This window comes from Ammospiza caudacuta, chromosome 5, assembly GCF_027887145.1.
Source record: "Ammospiza caudacuta isolate bAmmCau1 chromosome 5, bAmmCau1.pri, whole genome shotgun sequence".
Taxonomy (NCBI): Eukaryota; Metazoa; Chordata; class Aves; order Passeriformes; family Passerellidae; genus Ammospiza; species Ammospiza caudacuta.
In genome coordinates this window covers 55,932,127-55,952,762 of record NC_080597.1, presented here as the reverse complement: position 1 = coordinate 55,952,762, position 20,636 = coordinate 55,932,127, and the positions used below count along the sequence as shown (strand labels likewise).

At 36.2% G+C, this 20,636-nt stretch overlaps 1 protein-coding gene across 4 annotated transcripts in view; it reads left to right on the top strand.

Moving 5' to 3' along the window:
* Nucleotides 1-20,636, top strand: part of CADPS2 (calcium dependent secretion activator 2) — a 284,442-nt gene that overhangs the window by 247,377 nt on the left and 16,429 nt on the right. For all 4 annotated transcript variants that reach the window (XM_058806125.1, XM_058806124.1, XM_058806123.1 and 1 more), the window contains 4 exons: nucleotides 2,500-2,574; nucleotides 5,979-6,062; nucleotides 6,177-6,209; nucleotides 15,697-15,804. In XM_058806125.1, the coding sequence (XP_058662108.1) occupies nucleotides 2,500-2,574; nucleotides 5,979-6,062; nucleotides 6,177-6,209; nucleotides 15,697-15,804 (300 nt within the window). The remainder of the gene's footprint in view (nucleotides 1-2,499; nucleotides 2,575-5,978; nucleotides 6,063-6,176; nucleotides 6,210-15,696; nucleotides 15,805-20,636) is intronic.

Genomic DNA, 20,636 nt, shown 5'->3' with positions numbered 1-20,636 from the left:
TCAGCTTCTCAGTTCTTTCCTTGTTCATCCTTCAGGGCATTCCAGATGAACTCTTCAGTTTTTGCTTTTCAGACTCAGAGTCCTGTCTTACCAGGTTACAAAGTTTTGGATTCTTCCATCTTTTAGTGATGAGGCTCACCAGAAATAAACCCCAGCTGTCAGCTCTTGCCCTGAGCTGATGCTGCCATTTCACCTTTCATGTGTGTGAGCAGTAACCTGCAAACACCCACGAGCACGCGCTGCTTTGGGGACAGGCAGTGCCAGTAGCTCTGTGCTGCCCTGCAGACAGACAGAGTGACCCCTTCTCCAAGGTGTGCCATTCCCCCTGCCTGCCCTGAGTCATCCTCCTGCACTGTCCTGCACTTTGGGGACAGGCAGTGCCAGTAGCTCTGTGCTGCCCTGCAGACAGACAGAGTGACCCCTTCTCCAGGGTGTGCCATTCCTCCTGCCTGCTCTGGGTCATCCTCCTGCACTGTCAGCCAAAGTTCAGCCACCTTCATAAAGCCCAGAGTCAAATCATCTTCCACAAGGACCTCAGGTTTTGTTTTGCTGAGGGTGACCTTTTAGTGGAAATTAGCACTGAAGAGGAGTGGGTTAGAGTATTTATGATCTCATGAATTTCAAAATAAACCATGAAAATAAAATCAGACTAATGTGATTTTAAAATTATTTCTAAAGAAATGTCATGGTTTTGCAACCTTGTGGTTTTTTAAAAGCTTGATTCAGTTTGTTTTTTTTTTTGCCTTGTCCAGAAGTGAAGTCACTCTTTATATGCCATTTCTACAAAATTATATTTGCTTTATGGTGAGAAAAAAGAATAAGAAAAAAGGAAAGAAAGAAAAAAATACAAGAAAAAAAATCTCACAAAAAATAGGAACTGATCTTACATACATAAATCCATTAATTAATGCACTGTGGAGATAAACTTGCAGACACTTTCTGGGAGGAACAACTGATTTTTTATGGATCACAGGAATATATACAGTTTTGACATTCATCAGTGGGAGAATAATTGTTTTTTGTTTCAAGAGAGTAAGAAAGCAATGCCTTCTGAAGGCTTGTAAGCAACAGATATTACACACTGTTTGGGGTGATTAGTCCCCTTAGCAGATCAAGACAATATTTTATTGATCAAGACATTAATATGCTTGGAATGTAATAAATATGAAAATGTAGAAAGCTCTTTGATATATTTCTAATATGCTCTTTTACTGTTCCAGTGTGACCTCAGCTGTTTGTCTGAGTTGTGTATTTACATTTTTCAAGTGTTCTTAAACATGAAAAGAAATTAGAAGCAAAAAGTGATGTTTGGTGTTAGTACCTGTAGCAGACCACATCTATGTGGGCAAACACATCTCATAGTTTTATTCTCTCTTAATTTAATCCAAGTTCAATATCTGTGCTTTTTGGAAAATCATTCCTAAAAATATTCAGCAGATTAGAATTAATGTTTTGATCTGTATGGCAGCTCTGAAACAAATGACAAATGCCTTTAAAAACACAGAACTCTGAAAACTATTCAGCTGGCAGCTGCTAAGTTAGGCTGATGTTTACACTGACCTCAGTACTTTTACTCCGAGCATTATGCTGTTAGCTGCTCCAAGTAGCCTTGAACTAGGAAGATAGGGTTAGTCTTTACAAGTCACATTTTCTGTGAAGTGGCTATTGGGGACAATCTTTGCTGTCAGATAAATGTTTCTAAAGGAAGAATTACTGTTTAAATTGATGTGCCTCCTTGACAGAATGGGATCCCTAGTTCTCGTTAATTTCAGAAGGGAGCTCGGTAGGATTATCTAAAAAGTCTTTAGGATTTATTTTAAAAGCATTTACTTAAAGGCACCTTCTTTATTAAAAATCAAAAGAAAAAGTCTATGGAGAATGAAGTCTGTTTTATTATGCCTTCTATGGCCTATTAATTTGTTACCATCTATTCTGCTTTGTTGATGAAATTTTAATTTTGCCCTTGCTTGAGCATATTGTAAGATTTGTATAAACTGAAGCTCACTGTGGTAACAGAAAGGCTCTTTCAGGATGAACAATTGGAGCTCATTTTATTTCTAGAGGACATTTAAAATAACTTATGAATGAGAGTTGTCAGACATGAAATGCTGTATTAATTAAATCTTATTCTAGTCTTTTCGCTTCTCCAGCTAAACCAACTCTTTAGAAAAAAATACATGGCCACCTTAATTATATAGGAGAAGACAAAAACTATCCTTCACATTCCTTTGCCTGAATAAGTATAAGAACTCAATTCATCTAAATAATAACCCCATTAGCTGCTTAACTCAACAGTGTACATGGGAAAATTTTCAACACAGAATGTAAGAAACTGTTGCTTGGGTGGATCATTTTCAAGGGTTTGTTCTTCTGATGTTCAAAATGATAATTTTAAGTAAATCTGATCTGGTAGGGTTATCAGCTTTGCACCATTTATGACTTATGACAAAAGTGTGTGTTCATATACATGCTAATGCTTTTTTATCTTTTGAATTACAGCAACAATACCATTCAAAAATAGATGACTTGGTTGAAGAAACTGTTAAAGAAATTATTTCACTTCTTGTTTCAAAGGTAAAACTATTTACATTTTCATTTATAATGCAGCAGAAAATGGATGAACTTTGGAGCTGTATTCAAATATCACACAGTTTTCTATATGCAGGAAAATTTTAGGAGACAACATGATTTGTAAATACTATTTGTACAACTAATACTGAATTTACAAAATTAAATTTTATAACAATTGAGTAAACAATTTCTGTGCAGCCTGCTGTTGAAATTAAGTTTGTCTTCTGTGTTTCTGCTGTAGATAGGAATTGCTAGAAGCTAGTAGAACTGGTAGGACTAAATTTTGTCAATATTGTCTTACATAATGCCATGTGTTATTTTTTGTTTAATTTCTTACATGAGAACTTTCATCCTATCATTTAGTATTTAAATTTTGTGTTTGGAGGTGAACAATATCCAGAGTTTCAATTTAACTTTTTAATTACATTTTGGTCCACAAAGCATTTAATTAAAAATATTTTATAAGTTGTTGTTTCTTGAAATTGATTTTTTAGGATTTTATATTTAAAAATAAAATGTGTTTTGACGTGATATAAGGACTGGAGATGAAGTGAATAAAACTTAAACAATGTCTTGTCTTTCTGAAGCACCTCTATTCCAGTAAAAGTTTTAGGTGATTCATACAAAAAAAACTTTCCATCCTGAATAGTTTGAAGAAAACAGCAAATAATGACACAAAAGAAAGATTTTATAAGAAATTTTGTTATCTATACATTGCAAACTACCCAGAAATATTTGGTTTTCAAAGCAGGATAAATAAGCCATATAGTCACAATTTGTGAGTTAGTGACAAAAAATGAGACTCTGGTCAGAACTTTCATCATGCTTTTATTTTTGCTTGTCACAGCTTGCTGAGGGGGATGGAGGGTGGGAATCTGCTTTTGGACTGACACCTGCTTGAAGAGAAAGGCTTTGTAGAATCATTATAGAAGTTTAAAATAAATGTGTCCACTTATTGATAACTGTGTAGAAGCATTTAAACCATATTTGGTCTAAAGTGAAGTTTTGGTGTAAACATAATTATAAGCAGTTCAATTCAATGGTTTCAAGTTTTACATGTTACCTATCATAGCTCCCAAGTAATCTTCCAGTTTATGGTTTTAGTGTTATTGAAAAGGGATAGGAAGAAAGGGGAATTTGATCAGAAAAAATCGTGCTATTAAAGGTTAAAGTTTTTGATTTTTTTCCTTAATATCTGAGATTATAAAAAAGGAGGAATATAGTCATATTCCCTCTGGATGTATGTGCAAGAAATTCTAGGGAAAACTGCTGTCAATACAGAGGGATTTGGATTATTAGTTACCACAGTAATACTAGAGGCTGAAATCTCAATACAGAAAGCAAATATTCTGTGTCATTGGCTCATCACTGGAAGCTTAACCAGTGTCTCCTCACTTGAGATGTGAAATACCAGTGACATCCTGATTGCTTCTGTTTCAAGGCAGAAAGCTTCTGAGGGTACAAAGGAAGAATGAGGTTTAGATCTTGGTTTTGGCCAAAATAATGCACATCAGCGTGCATGATAACCCATATGTATTCATCTTTTGCATCTAATATATTTTCATTATTTTCCAGCCTTTACCTCTTTATTGACTCCTTTGTGTCTCAGTGGAATAAGGGTTTCAATCATTGTTTTTAGCTGCAAGTCACTTATGAAACTGAAAATAATTCTTTTCCTTCAGTGAGGTTTTACTTGTTAAGAGCTGTACTGGGCAGTTTTTACACAAGACACATCAGTCTAAAGCACTCAGGAATTCACAGGAATAGCACAAAACAGTGAGGCAAAGCACAGTGTGTCTCAGGGTAACCAATTCATAGCATGTGAGGCATGTGCAGAAATGCTTTTACAGTTTCACAAGTCCATACACTGACATCTCAGAAAACAAGTTTGCAGCTACATAACTGAGCCTTTTGTTTAAACAGACATCCTGGATGCTGACATGTTTTGCTGTCTGTTATTTTTTGTCCCACTTGTATTGGATTCGTATGCTGGCACTGTGGATACCACATTGTTTATGAAATCAGCCTTTTCCTTAGCCAATCTTTGCACAATAAAGTTGAGCACTTTTCAGCAGAAGGAATCCTTGTCAATCAGATAAAATTAGTTAAAGTATGAACAGCAGCTTCTCACAGGCATGCAACTGCAAAGCAGAAAGCTGATATTTGGTCTAATAAAGCGGGTGAGGAAACAACTGCCAGTCTCTCTTGTGATGGGGATTTATTCTTTGATTGGCACCTATGTACCAGTGTCTTAATTAATCACTGTAAATATGACAGGTTAGATTGATAAATGACAAATGTAGGTTTGCACTTGCTCCTGCTCCTTGAACTGTTAAGAGCAGGGCTTATTGTAAAGTGATGATCTCAGTTCCTCTGGAGGTGACACTGTTGTGACACTGTTACAGGGCCCATTAACAGCATGCCAGATGGAATTTTGTTCTGTCCTCACACTCATAAAATGATACTCTTGGTTGAGGAATGACTGTTTTGGGAGCAAGGGATGACTTTTAAAACAATCTTTTTATAAACTGGAAAGCAATTTATATGTGTAAAATAAATGTGCATGAATACAATGGCTGACAGATATTTTATGTTATATACTGTGAATTACTTGAGCAAAGTAACATTACAGAGGGATGTGAAAAGGGAATTTGTTTGCTTTAAGGCGAATTTTGGGGAGTTTAAACATTAAAGCTGTCGTTAATGCAATTAATAAGATTTTTTTTTTTTGGTCAGAACAAAAATTTTGTCAAAAACACCTATTCATACCTCTTACTGAGGAGTCACACTACTCAGACAATAGCAGGTGAAAGTCCAGGGGAGAGAAACCACATCACACCAGAGACTTTGGGCATACATTTTCTTGCCACCTTCTTGGCCACGGAATAGCAGCTCAACAGCTCATGCTGCTGACAGAAAACCAGTGCTATTACACTTTCAGCTGAAATCAGAGCTGGTTTTCTGTTTAATAGCAAAAATGAAAGAAACATGGTATCACAATCACCACCTTTAGCAATTGTGCTCCATCATCTTTGAAACTGTGGTCCTAGAAAATAACATGATTTCTACCCAAAATACATGCTGGGTACACACACTGCTATATTCAACCAAGTTCTAGAGGCAGCAATGTTTTATTGGAAGCAGGCTTGCCTCAGGAGACACTTTGGGTTGGGTTTCTATTTCTGCTGTGGTGCAGCAGTTTCCATCTGTTTGATCAATAAGTGAAGCTGCAGAAAGAAGGTTATCCTTGATTTCAGCACTTTGTGAGGTGGACAAAGTGATCACATTTACAGTTCATGTTGCCCTGCTGATCGAGACAAATATGAGGAAGAAAAATTCACATTCTCACTCCAAATATTTAATTTTCACACTGTTCATTTAGATTTTCCTCTGTGCTTTTCCTCCAGGTTGTTTCAGTGTTAGAAGGTGTGCTGTCTAAATTGTCAAGATATGATGAAGGTACTTTCTTCTCATCATTAGTTTCATTCACTGTAAGTGTTTGGATTCTCAAAGGTTCTGTTATTCTTTCTGTCCATAATTCTGAAATTGTGTGCAATTTGTAGTAATGAGTACTTACTGTGTTTTTTATGCTTAATTTTCTAAAGGTAAAAGCAGCTGCCAAATATGTTGATGTTCCGGTAAGTGTAACCCTTTTAGATTTATTTATTCTATTGCTCATACTAATTCAGAAATTAGGGGGGCTTTAGCTCACATTTTTTATTGTTGACATTTTGCTTTCCTACAGAGATTCATTACAGCTTTACATAGAGTATTTAAACAGCCACTCCAACCCTGAGAGGACGTTTCATTTCCCTTGTGCAATAAGTAACTCTCAAAGCAAACTGTGGAAAGGTTATTCTCAATGCACATTTCCAGTTGTGGAAGAGTGAGGATTGTAACTTAGATACTCTTTTGTGGTGATAAATTGTTCAAATATGTAGTATAAGCAACAAGTAAAAGCATCATACTTGAATATCCATTATTTCTTGATTTCTTACTTCACGACTCAGGTCTGCTTGTTTAACCTCTTGCTTACTTAATCCCTATTTGATTTACCATTGGTTGTGCAATAAGTAAAATATAAAGGGGAAATTTTTGGAGCTTTTTTTATACATAAAGGCAAAATTCGACTGTTAAAATATTTTAATTAGAGTATGGAGTAGAATATCTTTTCTTTAAATAAGCAAAGTTATGTAATACTGTCATTTTCCCTGTCAATGTCACTTGTTCTCTCATAAGTCTGCATTCTCATCCCTTTTTAATGCAGTTCTAAAAAAATCTTGTTTTTCAAGCACAGCAAAAACGACTACAATTATTACATAAGTGAAAATTATTTTTTAAATGGAAAATGCTAAATTAAAATATAGATAAATGCCAGATCTGCTAAACTGTGTGGTGACCAGCAAAACCTTCAGCACTTCTCTCCTGAAAAATCCAAGCTTAAATAATTATTTTTTGACTGAATTATTTTTCAGTCCATGCATGTTAAATAAAAGGAAAAATCTCTGTTTCTGAAATTTGTTATTTTGCTGTCTTTATATTTGTTTTATTCATAAGATAAATTGCAACATTTCTGTTCTTTTCAGATAATGTTTTCAGATTTTTTTTTTGCCTAGGTTTTTTTTACCTTTGTAAGTGCTCTTTTGTTTTATAAAAAAGATAAAAGCAGGCTGTCTTTCATTCAAAGGAGTGGCCTCATATCAAATACAGTTTAGTTTACCTTTAGTTAATATATTGTGCTGTGTAGCTGCCACAAAAGGTCAAAAGGTCCTTGTTGAGTAACCTAAAACTCAAAGACCTAAAGAAAAAATTAGTGGACAGAGTAGAAATTCATTGGCTTCTTTCAGGTAATATGGAAAACTCTCCAAATTACATATCTATGAGGAGGAGACATCGAAATCTTTTACTATTGGCCTGGATACACTGATGTTGAAGCTCACCAGAAAAAGGGGACTGAAAAATACGTTTGCCACTAGCTCTGTGGAATATTGCAAATCAGTCCCACAGGGATGCACCCACTGTTCCAGAGGAAGAGGGAGACGAGCAGGGAGAGGTTGCTGGAGCCCCACTGCCCTTCTCACATTCACTGGATGGTGTGGCTTGAAGAAAGCACCACTTTATTGACAGGCTATCAAGATCCTTGCATTGTTACAATATCTTCACTTCCCAGCTTTCTCACACACCTTTCCCCAAGCACTTCAACTGCACTGTAGCTCCACAGCTGTAAACTACAAATGTAAACTGTGCTTCAGGGAAGCTGTGGATCTGACCAGGCAAAGATTTTCAAATTCTGGAGGTCTTTTTACCTGGACTGAAAGGTTTTCATAGGCTGGGGGTTAGTTTTCCTTCTTCACATTCTTTTGTTGTGAAGATGCAGTTGAGGCCAAGAGCCCTTACTGACAGCAGCTGTCCAGTCTGAATAGGGCCTAAAATCTCCAGATGTCAAAGCAAAAAATCCCAGCTGTAAGAGGAGGCTGAAAGCCGTCACATCACAAGGTCATCACCTGGGCTCACAGCTGAAGTGAGAAGTGGAGTGAGGGGCAGCCACAGGGAGGAATGTACCCTGAGCTCTTGCTAGTGTGACAGTGACCTAGCAAGCCTGCACTGAAGCTAATTAAATGCCTCATGGTTTTATTTTGACCTAATATGTTGTAAAATTTCTTCTTGTCTTCTTTCTTCTTCTTCTTCTTTCTCACCATATAGCTGCCTGTGTGAAAGTTACTTAAACTGACCACAGTCGGCCCTTTCTTTTGATGTAGTTGCAAATAAGTGCAGACTTGCACGTGTTAGACAATGGCATTCTGCCCCTGTGCCCCACCTCCATCAGGGTGAGACCCCTTGGTGCATCTGGGGGAGAAAGCAGGAGGGCTGGGGGGGACAAGGTGTTTGGGGGGGTTGTTTGAGTGTGAGGATTTGACAGAGTTTTTCATCTTTGAATGAAAATTTTGCAAAGGATTTTGCAAAGAGTGAAAAATGTGCTGGTTTGTACTGAAATAAAAAGAAGCTAACTAGGCAAAAAAGATGTCAGGAGAAATGAAGGTAGTACTGAGCAAAATGTTTTAGAGGGAGGATAAGAGGTAAAGGGGATAAAAAAGTTAAATAAAACTAAATAAAAATAGTAAATTATTCAAAAGTAGGGAAGGCATTCCTGGATTTTTAGTCATTTTGAGGTACAGGTTAATTCTGTTAATGTTGAGAGAGGCTTTAGACAGTAAATAGTTGGACGCAAAGGTGCACATTCCCTAGACAGCATCTGTCAATCTCTCAGGACCAGGGTTGGAAAGATAGACACAGACTTGTGGTTCATTTGGCAGATAGGTTGGTAAAAATGCTACCTACCCTTGCTGTCTACCCCTCAATTCATTATTCTTGCTAGAGAATTATGGTTAATTACAACCAAGTGAAGACGAAAAAAGTGGTTTTATGGGGTTTTTTAACTGTTTAAGAAAACATTGAACGTAAGCCTCAATTTTTCAGAATGCCCTTCAAGAAGTGGGACATATGAAGGGCCAAGGAGCTCTCATTGCTTTCCCCAGCTCTGCATAGAGGGCTGTATGGACACTACGTATGTTTTGGCAATTGAAACCCCAACAGAAATAATAGCAACAGTGCAGAATTACCCAGACTAGGAAGAACAACAATGATATCCTGTGATTTCCTAAAAATAATAATGAAAAAATCTAGTTGCTGTTATGCTCAGCTTATTGGTAATTGTCACAGTATGCAAGGCTCTGCAGTGGAAAAAAATGTGGCTGCTGTGCAAATGGAAGAAACCAAATGTTTGGAGGAAAATAACACAAATGTTACAAGTAGTGCTCGAGGGATGACGTTGGTTCTCTTTTTCATGCTATGTTTTGATAACTGGGAATGCAGAAGCTGATTTAAATAGACAATTCATCTAAATCCACTGTAATCCTTTGTTAGTTTCTCTTAAAGTCTAAGCAATCCATAGGAGATGTAGAAGTACAACCTAATATATTTCCTTTTTTTAATATTCTGTTCACAAAGCCAGTTAATTAATGAGAATAGGGAAAGAATGCAGTAAAATTGAGGATAAAAAAAAAGTATATTGTTAATCTCAAATGATTATTATTCCTTAATCATGTAGATAATTTCATTGTGTTCAATTTCTCATCATGTAAGTCAGTTTTGCATACAAACAATCGTGTCTTTGGCTGGTCATTTCCACACACATTTGCTGCATTGACAAATACAACCAGAGCAATTACTCATACAAATTGAGCATCCAGTTACATGCTCATGTATATAGTGCTTTTTGTTCAGAAAGGTATGTTTGAATCCCTTTGTAGGAGCCAGTAATCTATGCCAGTTACTCAGAGGGCACAGAAGGAACCTAATCCTCCCTCTCTTCCTATGGGCCACCTGTCATAGCCAGTGCAGAGGGGCCATTGGAGGGAGCCAGGGCTGACAGCAGTGCACAGCTCACACAATGCCAGCCCTCTCCCTGCCTTTATGTGGGGATCAAAGGTACGAAAAGGGGCCTCACACATGTGCCAGCATTTGACTTATGGGGTCTTGCAGAGGCCAGAGAAGGAACTCTGCCCCCTACCAGGCAGACACACATGGGGACCTTCCAGATACCTTCATTTTCAGATATCACACTTGTACTGCATGGCCTCATCTAGCTGATTTTAAGAAGCAAAAAATCTTTTTGAGAGGAATAATTGTTTTTTCAGGTGTGGCCATACGATGCTAGTCATTTTTAAGCTGGATTTTCTTTTAGAACTCTATTTTTATAAAAAGACCACAGAAAGGGTATTATCCTTACACTTAGGGCTTCTCCTGGCTTCCTCCTCCTCTGTATACCCAGACCTGAGAACTGGCCCTTCTGTTTTCCAGTCTGTGGAAACAAGCTATTGTAGAATTGGAGGGAAAGCCCTGCAGCATCTGTTTTAAGTCAACATTACTTTTGAGATACCTCTTAAATAGCAATCAGAAGGATGACTACTAATCAGTAGGAAAGCTAATATAGCATGGTAAAATACAACTTTATGGAGGAAAAAAAGCATATTTTAATACCAAATTTTTTTCATAGGAGCTTTAGTGGTTTTTTCACTAAGAGTCAAAATCCTGGTGCAGACATTTGCATGCCTGTGTTTCCCCATGAATGCAATGAAACTATATGTATACGAAAAGGTGTTTTTGTAAATGCTTGCAGAACCAGTTTAAATTTTCCATGAGACTTCTCAAAATACACAATCTCCTCCTTGCCAAATTTGCTGTTTCTTTTAAAGAAGATTTTTTTAAGGGAGACAAAATGCTTTGCATTTTTTTCATTTAAACAAAATAATTTCTTTATAACCATGTGAAATTAAAATGTTACCTCTATAATAGACTGATTATGCAAATGGTGCACCTTCCTCCCTGGCTTATGTATTTAATTTTCTAAGAAAATATGGGGATGATGATCTAGCCATGGATACAAGTAGTTTTTATTCCAAAAGTATTTTAATGATATTTTAATTTTGTAATTCCATACCCCAGTGATGAGCCTTGCAGTATTTAGAGAAGAACTTACAGGCAGTGAAATTTTCCAACATGCTTTTTCATTTTGTGGTGGCCACTGAATAAGGAGCTCCTGTGTTCCTCACAATAGCCCCCTCCAGCTCATCTCTCCTTTTCATTGCATTGTTACAACCATGCTGTAGTTGAAATGACTCCCTCCAGGATGCAAGGGAGGGGAAAGAGGTGGAGAGGAGAGCAAACAGAAAACTGGATGGATTTTGTTATTGTATGGTTAGTCTAGCATCTGTTCTCATCTTTGAAACATTAATGCCTTGGCAGGACAGCAACTCAGTAAAACTAGTGTAGTGGGTTGAGGCTGGTTTCTAGTTTTTGTATTAAGTAAGTTCATTTAATACTCCCTAATGCTAAGAAATGTTCTGTGACAAAAGCCAAAGTGAGAATAAACATAACTCAAGTATTACAAATGTACTGATTTTCACTGAGATTTATGCCAAACTGTTGTGTTGCAAAATGCTGTTCGGAAACTTAGGTGTATCTTGCCTGTAGGAAAATGCCTAATATTAGTGGCAACATTAAACCCACTGCAATCTTTCAGCAGCAAAATATTTAAATCACTGCAAATTAAGGCAATTTCACTAAGTGCTTCAGGCAAATATTGCCTGTGGGAGCCATGCATGTCATTCATAAAACAGCTTCTACATCATCTTGGAAACAAATAATATATTTTAACATTTAACATTTGCCACCATGTTAAATAGACACTGTGATACTGTTTTCCTGTTCAAGTGGGGAAAACAAGGCTGTTTCTTCTTTATCTGAATTTATTGCTATGTAAAAGAGCCTGGCAGTAGGACCCACCTACCAGTGAATAGTAAGGGACAACCTGCACCTGTGGGATTAGGTGCAGCAGCAGGAAGTAAGAGCACTTGCAGTATATAATTAACAAGGATTTTAAATTTTTTTTTCCCCAAACAGCATGTTCATCTTGCCAGGTTAACTAGTGATTAACCCTAAAAAAGAATGTGCTGAAGCCTACACCCTTGTTTAAACTCATTCACTCGCCAGCGTATTCAGTTACTTGTGTAACCAGCGACAAAGTAACCCTATTTACAACTCTTAATTTCCTGGTATTTTATTTGATGTCTTTGTGTTTCCAGTTTCTCTATTCATCTCTTTGTCTGGTTCTCTTTCATTTTCAGATAGGCAAAACAGCTTGTCTGCTGTTCTGAATAAAACAAACTTAAAATAACTTTCTATCATAAAAAACCCACCTTTTTTCTTGGGGAAACTTTCACACAATATTTTATTTATATTTACCTGGATAACATAACAGGTTACATTTTTCTCCCAAAGATGTGTAAATAACTCTCATTAACTTCAGCAGATGTTCTGCCAGAGATTCAGAGAAGATTTTTTTATGGAGTATGGCTGTGGAGACTGGAATGCTTTAGTCTTTTCAATTAAATGCCCCCTGTGACAGTTATTTAAAATATATCTCTGTTTCTATTTGTTTGTTTTCTAAGGCACATGAAACTTCTTGTTGTTTGTTTGTTTGTTTAATTCTGTGTTAACTTGGGTTTTTTCTGATGCTTAATAATTTAAAGCAGATCAATAAAGAATAGTGTTATCAAAGGTTACCAAATATTACATAATCCCTATTAAAAAAAGTTAGAACATTAAATATACAGCATTAAAGCTATTTTGATTTTTATAATAGTTTTCTTTTCTTTTTCCCCATGTTTGGAGAAAACAAATATATTCAATTCATGCATGTGTACTTTGCCCACTATGAGCAAAGATGATTAACCTTCAGTGATTTTGGTAAGGTTTAAACAGACATACTTCAGAATATTGATAATCTGCCTTACCCAGACTTACTTCTACTGAAGTCAGACACTGTTTAAAAGGAAAATTAATTTTTTTTTCCACAGCAATTTCAAAGATAATTATCCTGCACACATTAAGAAGGATGAAGTGTTTAAAAGAACTGTAATTCTAATTGGTAAATGTCACCAGCTGTTGCAGTTACTCTTACTTGTGTATATTCTTTTAATGATTACAGTCCTGTACCACAAGCTACATGAAAATATATTCACTAGGTGTGAAATTCCCATATGTCACAGCTTCAAGACTAGGTAAACATCTCAAAGATAAGGGAGTTAATGCTGATGGGAAATGTTACTTTTTTTTGCTTTGGCTGTCTGCAAGATGAACATTTTTTATTGAACTTAGTAAAAGAAAATATTGTATTAATTGCAGAACCACTAAGTTTTAGAATTCAGTGGAAGATTCATTAATACACTTGAATGTATATCTTCAAGAACTACAGAGAGCCTTTCATTTACTAGATTATCTCCTTCACCTATCTCTGGAGATTTCAAAACATTTAAATATTTTAAAAATATTTCAAAATATCTTTCCATTATTCCTCCAAGTTATTTCTAGTCTAATTCCTATAAATTCTGTATCAGGTTTAAGAAAGTTCATAAGGTTTCAACACTGATTGTATTCTCTTGTGCCATCACAAAGAGTATGCTAAGGCAAAATATGGAGTTTTCTGTTTTAAATCTGCTTCATTTTCTAGTTTATCTTAAGAATTTCTATCACATTATAGTGAAGGTACTTTTTTATGAAGAAGATTTATTAATTTCTGCAAATCAGGTTTTCCAACAGAAAATGTTTTGTCTATTGAAGTCTTAGATTTTTTATTCTATGCTTAGGATTTAGGTGTGTAATGCAGATATAAATATCAGTGGTCCTGCTTTCCTCTTAAGAGTTTTATCTAAACATATATAGATGGGATAAGTTTTTGCAATAAGCTTTCATTGCCTCTGGAATGACCAGTCCAAATGTAGGAGATATTTCAGTTTTTCACTCTGAGTTTTGGAAATGCTACAAGCATCTAAGCTGGCCATGATTCTACATTTAATGGCTACTTTTGAAAAATGAAACTGCCATATATGCACGTGTATAAATGAAAAAGAAAATCTTTTTATTTTGGAACATATTCCTCTATATTTCGGTGGTAGATTCAGGGTAAAAAGAGTTGAACCTCATAAGCCAGGAGGTTTCACTCACTGCAGCATTGAAGAAAGAATGTTGTCATCCTGTTACTGTAATAAGATGACAGCAGTTTCTGGACTAGTTTTAGTATGGACATGTTGCACCTCTCCTTCCCTCTTGTGCTCAGACCTGTTCATATAAATAACAAAATATTACATACAAGATAATAAGAAATAAGAAAAACAGTTGAATACTCACTTGCAGACTAGAAAGGAAGCCTAAATATAAAATAATATATTAATATTTTAACTATATGAGCATGTTCATGCATACATGCTTTTAAAGTATGCTAAATATTTTACTGTGTTGTTCATGTCCTATTTTCAGACAATAACAGTTTCTAAGAAATAGACATGTCTTATGCTTGGGAATTCAGGGGCTGAGTATAACTGCTTTTGTCCTTCTTCCTTAGAACTATTAATTATTCTATCTTAGCAAAATCTACATCCTCTACAAATTTTAAGGCCCATGTTAAAACTATAATACTATACTATATACTATAATACTATAAAACTGATACTATAAAGTATTACAGAATTTAACATTCTTTTGCATGCCAAGAACATTATAAACTACTGTTTGGGAGTAAGTAATACTTTAACAAGCTCGTTCATATAGAGGGCATTTGCAGAAGACTTCTCAGAGTGCCTGTGTGCATTCTTGGTTCCCGTTAGAAGAAAGTGAACTCCTTAGCAGCTTTGCATACACTGCCAGGAAAGGGCACGTTGCAGGCTGTTAGGAGTGTTATTGTGGAACAACTTTTCGTGAGTACAGAGGTCCAGAAATCCCAGCTGGATTCTGGAGCGGTTCAGAGGAGAGAGCAGTTTCAGCCACCGCTGTGCCCGCACAGCTGTAGTGCCACACACACACACCATGTCCTAGGGGGTGTGGTATAGAAATTATGCCTGCTCTGATATTCACACAGAACTTCCATTGGTACAGGAAGGGAAAAATTTTGGTCCTTGCTCCTCCCCTAGCCATCCTCTGGGCTGACTGCACCAATGCAACAGTTTACAAAATATAAGCAGGACTACACTCAAAACTGCCTTTTTATGCCATTGCTCTCAGGGATGTGCTTGAGCTTAGTTTGAATTGCAGTTAGTTGAAGCTAATGTCAAACACAAAATTCAGCTGTACACTGGAAGTAAATTAGAAGAAATCTTAGGCAGTGAAAAAGAAGCTGAATGCTTTTTTAAGTATTTTCTGAATGTGATAGCAGGATTTGGATCTCCACACTTGGGCTGGAGTAGCTATCTATGAAAGCCTCACTATCAAAAACAGGGGAAGATGTCCGAGTTTGGCACTGATGTTTCCAGAGCCAAGACTTGATTCAACTGCATATGGCAATGTAGATTTATGACTCAGAGCTTCCATAAATTAAAACATGTAGAACTACCTTGATAGTGAAAGTTCGTTAACATGTTAACTAACCAGAATTCACAGAAGGTATTGTTAATGCAGTTTGTACATCTATGAACGTTGTAACATTTGTTTTCATTATGCTTAAGTCTCAGTTTTTGAGGGGTTTGTTCTTCTGTTCCCATTACTTTCTCCCCTCACTTTTTTTCTTCACAGAAACCAGGAATGGATCTAGCAGACACCTACATTATGTTTGTTCGGCAAAACCAGGATATCCTTCGAGAAAAGGTCAATGAGGAAATGTACATAGAGAAGTTATTTGATGTAAGTAACTAGCCTTGCAAGGTGTGCTTGTATCACTACTACATCAGGAGGGATAAGCTGGACTTTGATGGTGTTCAGCAAGCTGTTTAGATATTCTTCTCTGTTGATAATTTTTTTTTGCTCATATTTTCTGTGTGAAACTTAAGTGCTAGAGGATAAATAAAATTGGTCTAATATTATTATTTGAAACAGTAATTTTTCCCACTGTGAGTAGTCCAATTATATTCCATCTTTTGATTTTAATTTGTTAATGGAGAGGATTGGATTGGTGTGGTTTGTGGATTGCACTGCCGACCAAATTTTGCTAAATTAAGAAAATTAAGAATTAATTACATATCCCTGCCTGCTGGTATATAGAAGGAGTACACAGATGCCAGGTACATCTGTGGGTTTGGCTGGTACTTCTGCAGAATGACTTTCAGAATTTTGTTTTATGGATTTCCAGTGTAAGACGTCTAATTTCTTGAAGTTGACATTTATAAACAATTACTGAATTTTCAAACTCATTTTCAAATTTCTAATCTGACTTCTACAAGTTTAGAGTAATCCTCATCCTCAAGGTACACGCAGTCATTTTCTTCAGCTTTGATAACTTCTGCAGCCTTGTTCCATTCATTCCTTTGCCCTGATTCCTCATCTTTTTGTTAGAAATGATCACATTTCAGTTCGTTCAAGTTCTGACTACTAATTTATGTCTATTATGTCCTTTTCTTAATTGGCTGAAGGGGAGACTGTAGGCAGCTGAAATAGTACCTTCTGTATAAATTTAAGGCACTACACATGTAAAATATATGTAAAATAAAAGCTGGGCTCAGTTTACATGACAATTATCTCAGTCACAATTACATAGGAATTTGAACAGGAAAAGAAGTCATCTCTAGCACTGTGAAATGGAATTTATTACAAAACTAATTCTGGAACATAATATAGGCTTTGAAATGTATTTATTTGTGTCATCTCCTAAGTATTTTAGGAAGCTTTGCTGGCAGTTTAATTTAATTATGCAAGTTACAGCAAATGTTTTCATAACAGCAATTCACAGCCTTTACTGTGACACTGCAGTTGTGGCAGTCACAGAAGGTCCCATAACATAGACTCTCAGCCATGGTATGTCATGTCAGTGTTTGTTGTTTGTTAGGCTGGCTGGTCAAAATAAGACTTAACTCTCAGATTTTATATTTCCAGACACTCCCAGGCATCTTTACAAAACAAAAAAAAAAAAAGTATCATCTGTTTTAATAAGCTAAGTGCTAATATGTGTGAAAAGAATGATTTTATAAAAGCTTTGATGCCCTGCAGGGGTAGAAAAATTATCATCCATCCAGCTGGCACCTTCACAAAGTACTAAAACCGTATTAGCAACTTCTGCTTCAGTTTGCTTTTGCAATGAATCTGCAAGCATATGTTTCATTTTCAAGTTTCTAATTTTTTGTTTTTCTTTGGGGTTATTTTTGCTTATGTTGTCATTTCCTGAATGTTAATAAAATTATCTGCCTAAGGCCAAATCTAACTCTCACAGGAGGGACCACATTGACTTTTTTGAGGTAGTGGGATGGGACTGATTTCGCTGTGCCAATGTGGGGCACTGGCCAAGGCCTGGGCATGGTCTGGGAACTGTCAAGGGATCCAGCACAGTTCCTGGCATGATTTTGGCTCAGCACTAGCACACGGACAGGGCTTCAGTTGGGCTGAGTTAATATGGGTTCAGGACCTCTTCTGAATTTCATTTCAGCAATTAAGCTTTTCAGCACTAGAAGACATCTCCTGTATGGACACAAGTTCTGATACAGCACTTGCCTTTGAGTTTGCAAATCCTTCTCTATCCCCTTTTACTCAGTGGTATACATTGTATGCTGCTGTGACCAATGCTAGTATCTCTAAGAAAAGAAAAAATATATACATAATGTGTATTTTTTGTATCAGATATCTATTTGTGTCTTTATTTTTCTTTCTACATGCTGGTATCACATTTCTGTGTAACATCACACTTGGAGATATTATTGAATGGACAGATGCAGCATTAAAAAAGCATTAACAAATAGGGAAGCTCATAGCATGCAGAAATGTAAAACAAAGTAATCTCAGTCTGTTAATTCACCTTTCCTGACATTAATTCAGATTTAGAACATTATGACTGAGCAAGATTTTGCAAATTATTTTTGAAGTTTTTTTTAGATTATTGTTACTATTATTATTTAGGAAAGCCTAGGTACTCTTTTTATAAATTCAAATCTGTCAAGTTATATTTCAATAAAAAGAATAAAATATATGAACTTTTTTTATGTAAATGTACTTGAAGCCATTGGACTGGCTAGAGCTGTAGATCACAGCTGCTTTCCTCTTAAAACACATTGAATTAGTATCAGCTAAGTAATCATCAGCATATTGAAAGAGGAAAAGTACACTTTCCTCTGCTCCAGCCAGGGAAATACCTCATCCAGAATAACAAAAATCCCTGACTTTTCTGTGTGCTAGAGTTCTTAGTTATAAATAAGAGAAGATCAGGCCTGAGACACGATTTTAACCCCACAAAGATGTATAATTGCAAACTGTTTATTTCCAGATATCACTGACTTGATCCGGGCTGCTATATGCTAACAGCTATTAGGGTGACCGAGTGAACAGCTTGTCTGTCACACGAGTTATGTGCACAACAAAGATAATTTAAATTTAGGAATAATATTGATACAAGTACAAGTGCCTGACAGTGAGTCACAATATGTTAAAGCTAGGAGTTGTAACATTTTTAATCCAGCTGAGTAGTTTCAAACTGGAGAGAAGACTAAAAAATATGTGGTGTTTTATGGCAGTGTTTGGTAAGCCTATAAATGCAGTGCCCTGCTATACAAAATATGAAAATGAGGAGAATGGAACTTCAGCTTGTTATATGAACCCTTCAATATGAAAGAGGTTCAAATCTATGCTGATTTTGAATGGGCTGGTAGTTTTTTCAGCACCATTTTTAAACCATTTAAATCTTGTGCTTCAGTGTATCTGCTGATCATGCAGCAGAACCAATGTGGATTTTTTTTTTCCTTCATTTCCACTGAAAAACCCAGCTCCTGGACACATTTCATTATTACCTCCTCCAGAAGGAGTACAGACAGCAGGCAGAGTAATATGTCCAGGTGCTCCTGGTAGCACTGGTCTCTCCCAGGTTGGTGTGCTGCCTTCCTCTTCTCAAAACCAGGCACCAGGTTTGAAGGCACAAAGATTTTTCACTTGGTCAGTTTACCAAAGACATGGGAATTTTTGCCTCCCTTTGCAGTATGGGATATGGTCTTCTTCCTAAAATCAGCTGAGAAGTTTGCTTGTCAAATTCCTTCTGTCACAGGGATTCAGGACATTTGTCTCCTACTGTCATGCAGTAACAGCTTATAGCTGAGGGCACAGGAGGGATGGAGAGTAGTGTTTATTTGTTTTTAACATCACAATTCTTAAAGAGCACTTGAAACGTTTATAATCTATTGCCTGTGATTAAGCTCTGCAGTAGCTCTGGGTTAATGTTTTAGAAACAGTATTTAACATTAGTTTTAATTTTTTGTAATAATTTTTTAAATATTTGTTTTCAGAAAAGGCAGTAAATCAAGTTGGTGAATGGAAAAATTAAATATTTAGAATATAATTGTACAAAACTAGAATAAATAGAGAATATTATTAATTATTATTAATGCCTCTCTTATCTATAAAGACAATCCATTTCATGGATAATGTAATAGCATCTGTGCAGCCTACCAAAAAACAGTGCTATATATCTGATCACAAAATTATCAGATTTTAAAAATATCCAACTATGAAGTTCCCGTGGGATCTGGTTCTACCTTTTCAAAATCAATAGGCCTTTTACCATTAACTTTAATAAATGAGTGCTGTGTCCATAAACATGCCAGGTTTTTTCCATTGGCTGGACTTAGATTCATGTTTCTACTAGAATTTTTAAGATGGGACTAATAAATCTTAAGGATTTTAATATATATCAGACTTGTAAATTAAAAACTACTTCCTTTAAACAAAATTGGATTTTGTTGACAAACCTCTTGGAAAAGTATTTTTTAAATTTTGCATACAGCTCTTGTAAAAGATCAATGCAATACTTACTTTCTGTAGTAATGTCTAGTTCCTAAGTGCCACCTGGGTAGATTCTCATTTTCTTGTACCTGTGATTTGCATGTGAAGTATGGCTATTCAAAAAGAGTCATTACGGACACTTTTGCTTCAGATTCCTTCTTGGTGTGTTTGCCATTGAGAGCATTATCTAACAGGTTATTTTCTGTCTGTTGTGGAAAACTGATGGTGTAAACAGATGTGTGATTACAGTTTTATTAAGTCTGTATGTGCAATGAAATCTTTATGCAATTAGTGATTGCTGCTTTGAGAAATAAAAAATAGTTTCAGAGAACAGCTTTAATGCATCAATGTTCAGCCATTGATACAACTGAAAGGGCTTCCAATAATTTCTGGGAAACCTTTTCCCAAGTGTACCATAAACACATAAAATAGTTGGAGTGCACATCCTGGACAGGTGAGCACTGGCAAAGTGATACCCAGAGTTATCTTGTACCAGATGGCACCTGTGAGCAGATGTTGTCCATCTCCTCTGGTGCTAAACTGGTGTGGTGGGATGCAGTATTCCTGCTGACTTTGCAGGGACTGCCCATGTGGGAGGAATTCCTGCAGGGTGTGCCCTTGTTTATGGTAGCAATTAACAAGCTGTGCAAGAGTTGTATATGGCAGGGAACTCATACAACTCTCTTTGGAGTGCAGAAAGACTGAGCGTCTTCATAACGCATTTAAAAGATTAAGCACTCCATATTTACATTGCTGGTTTTGGC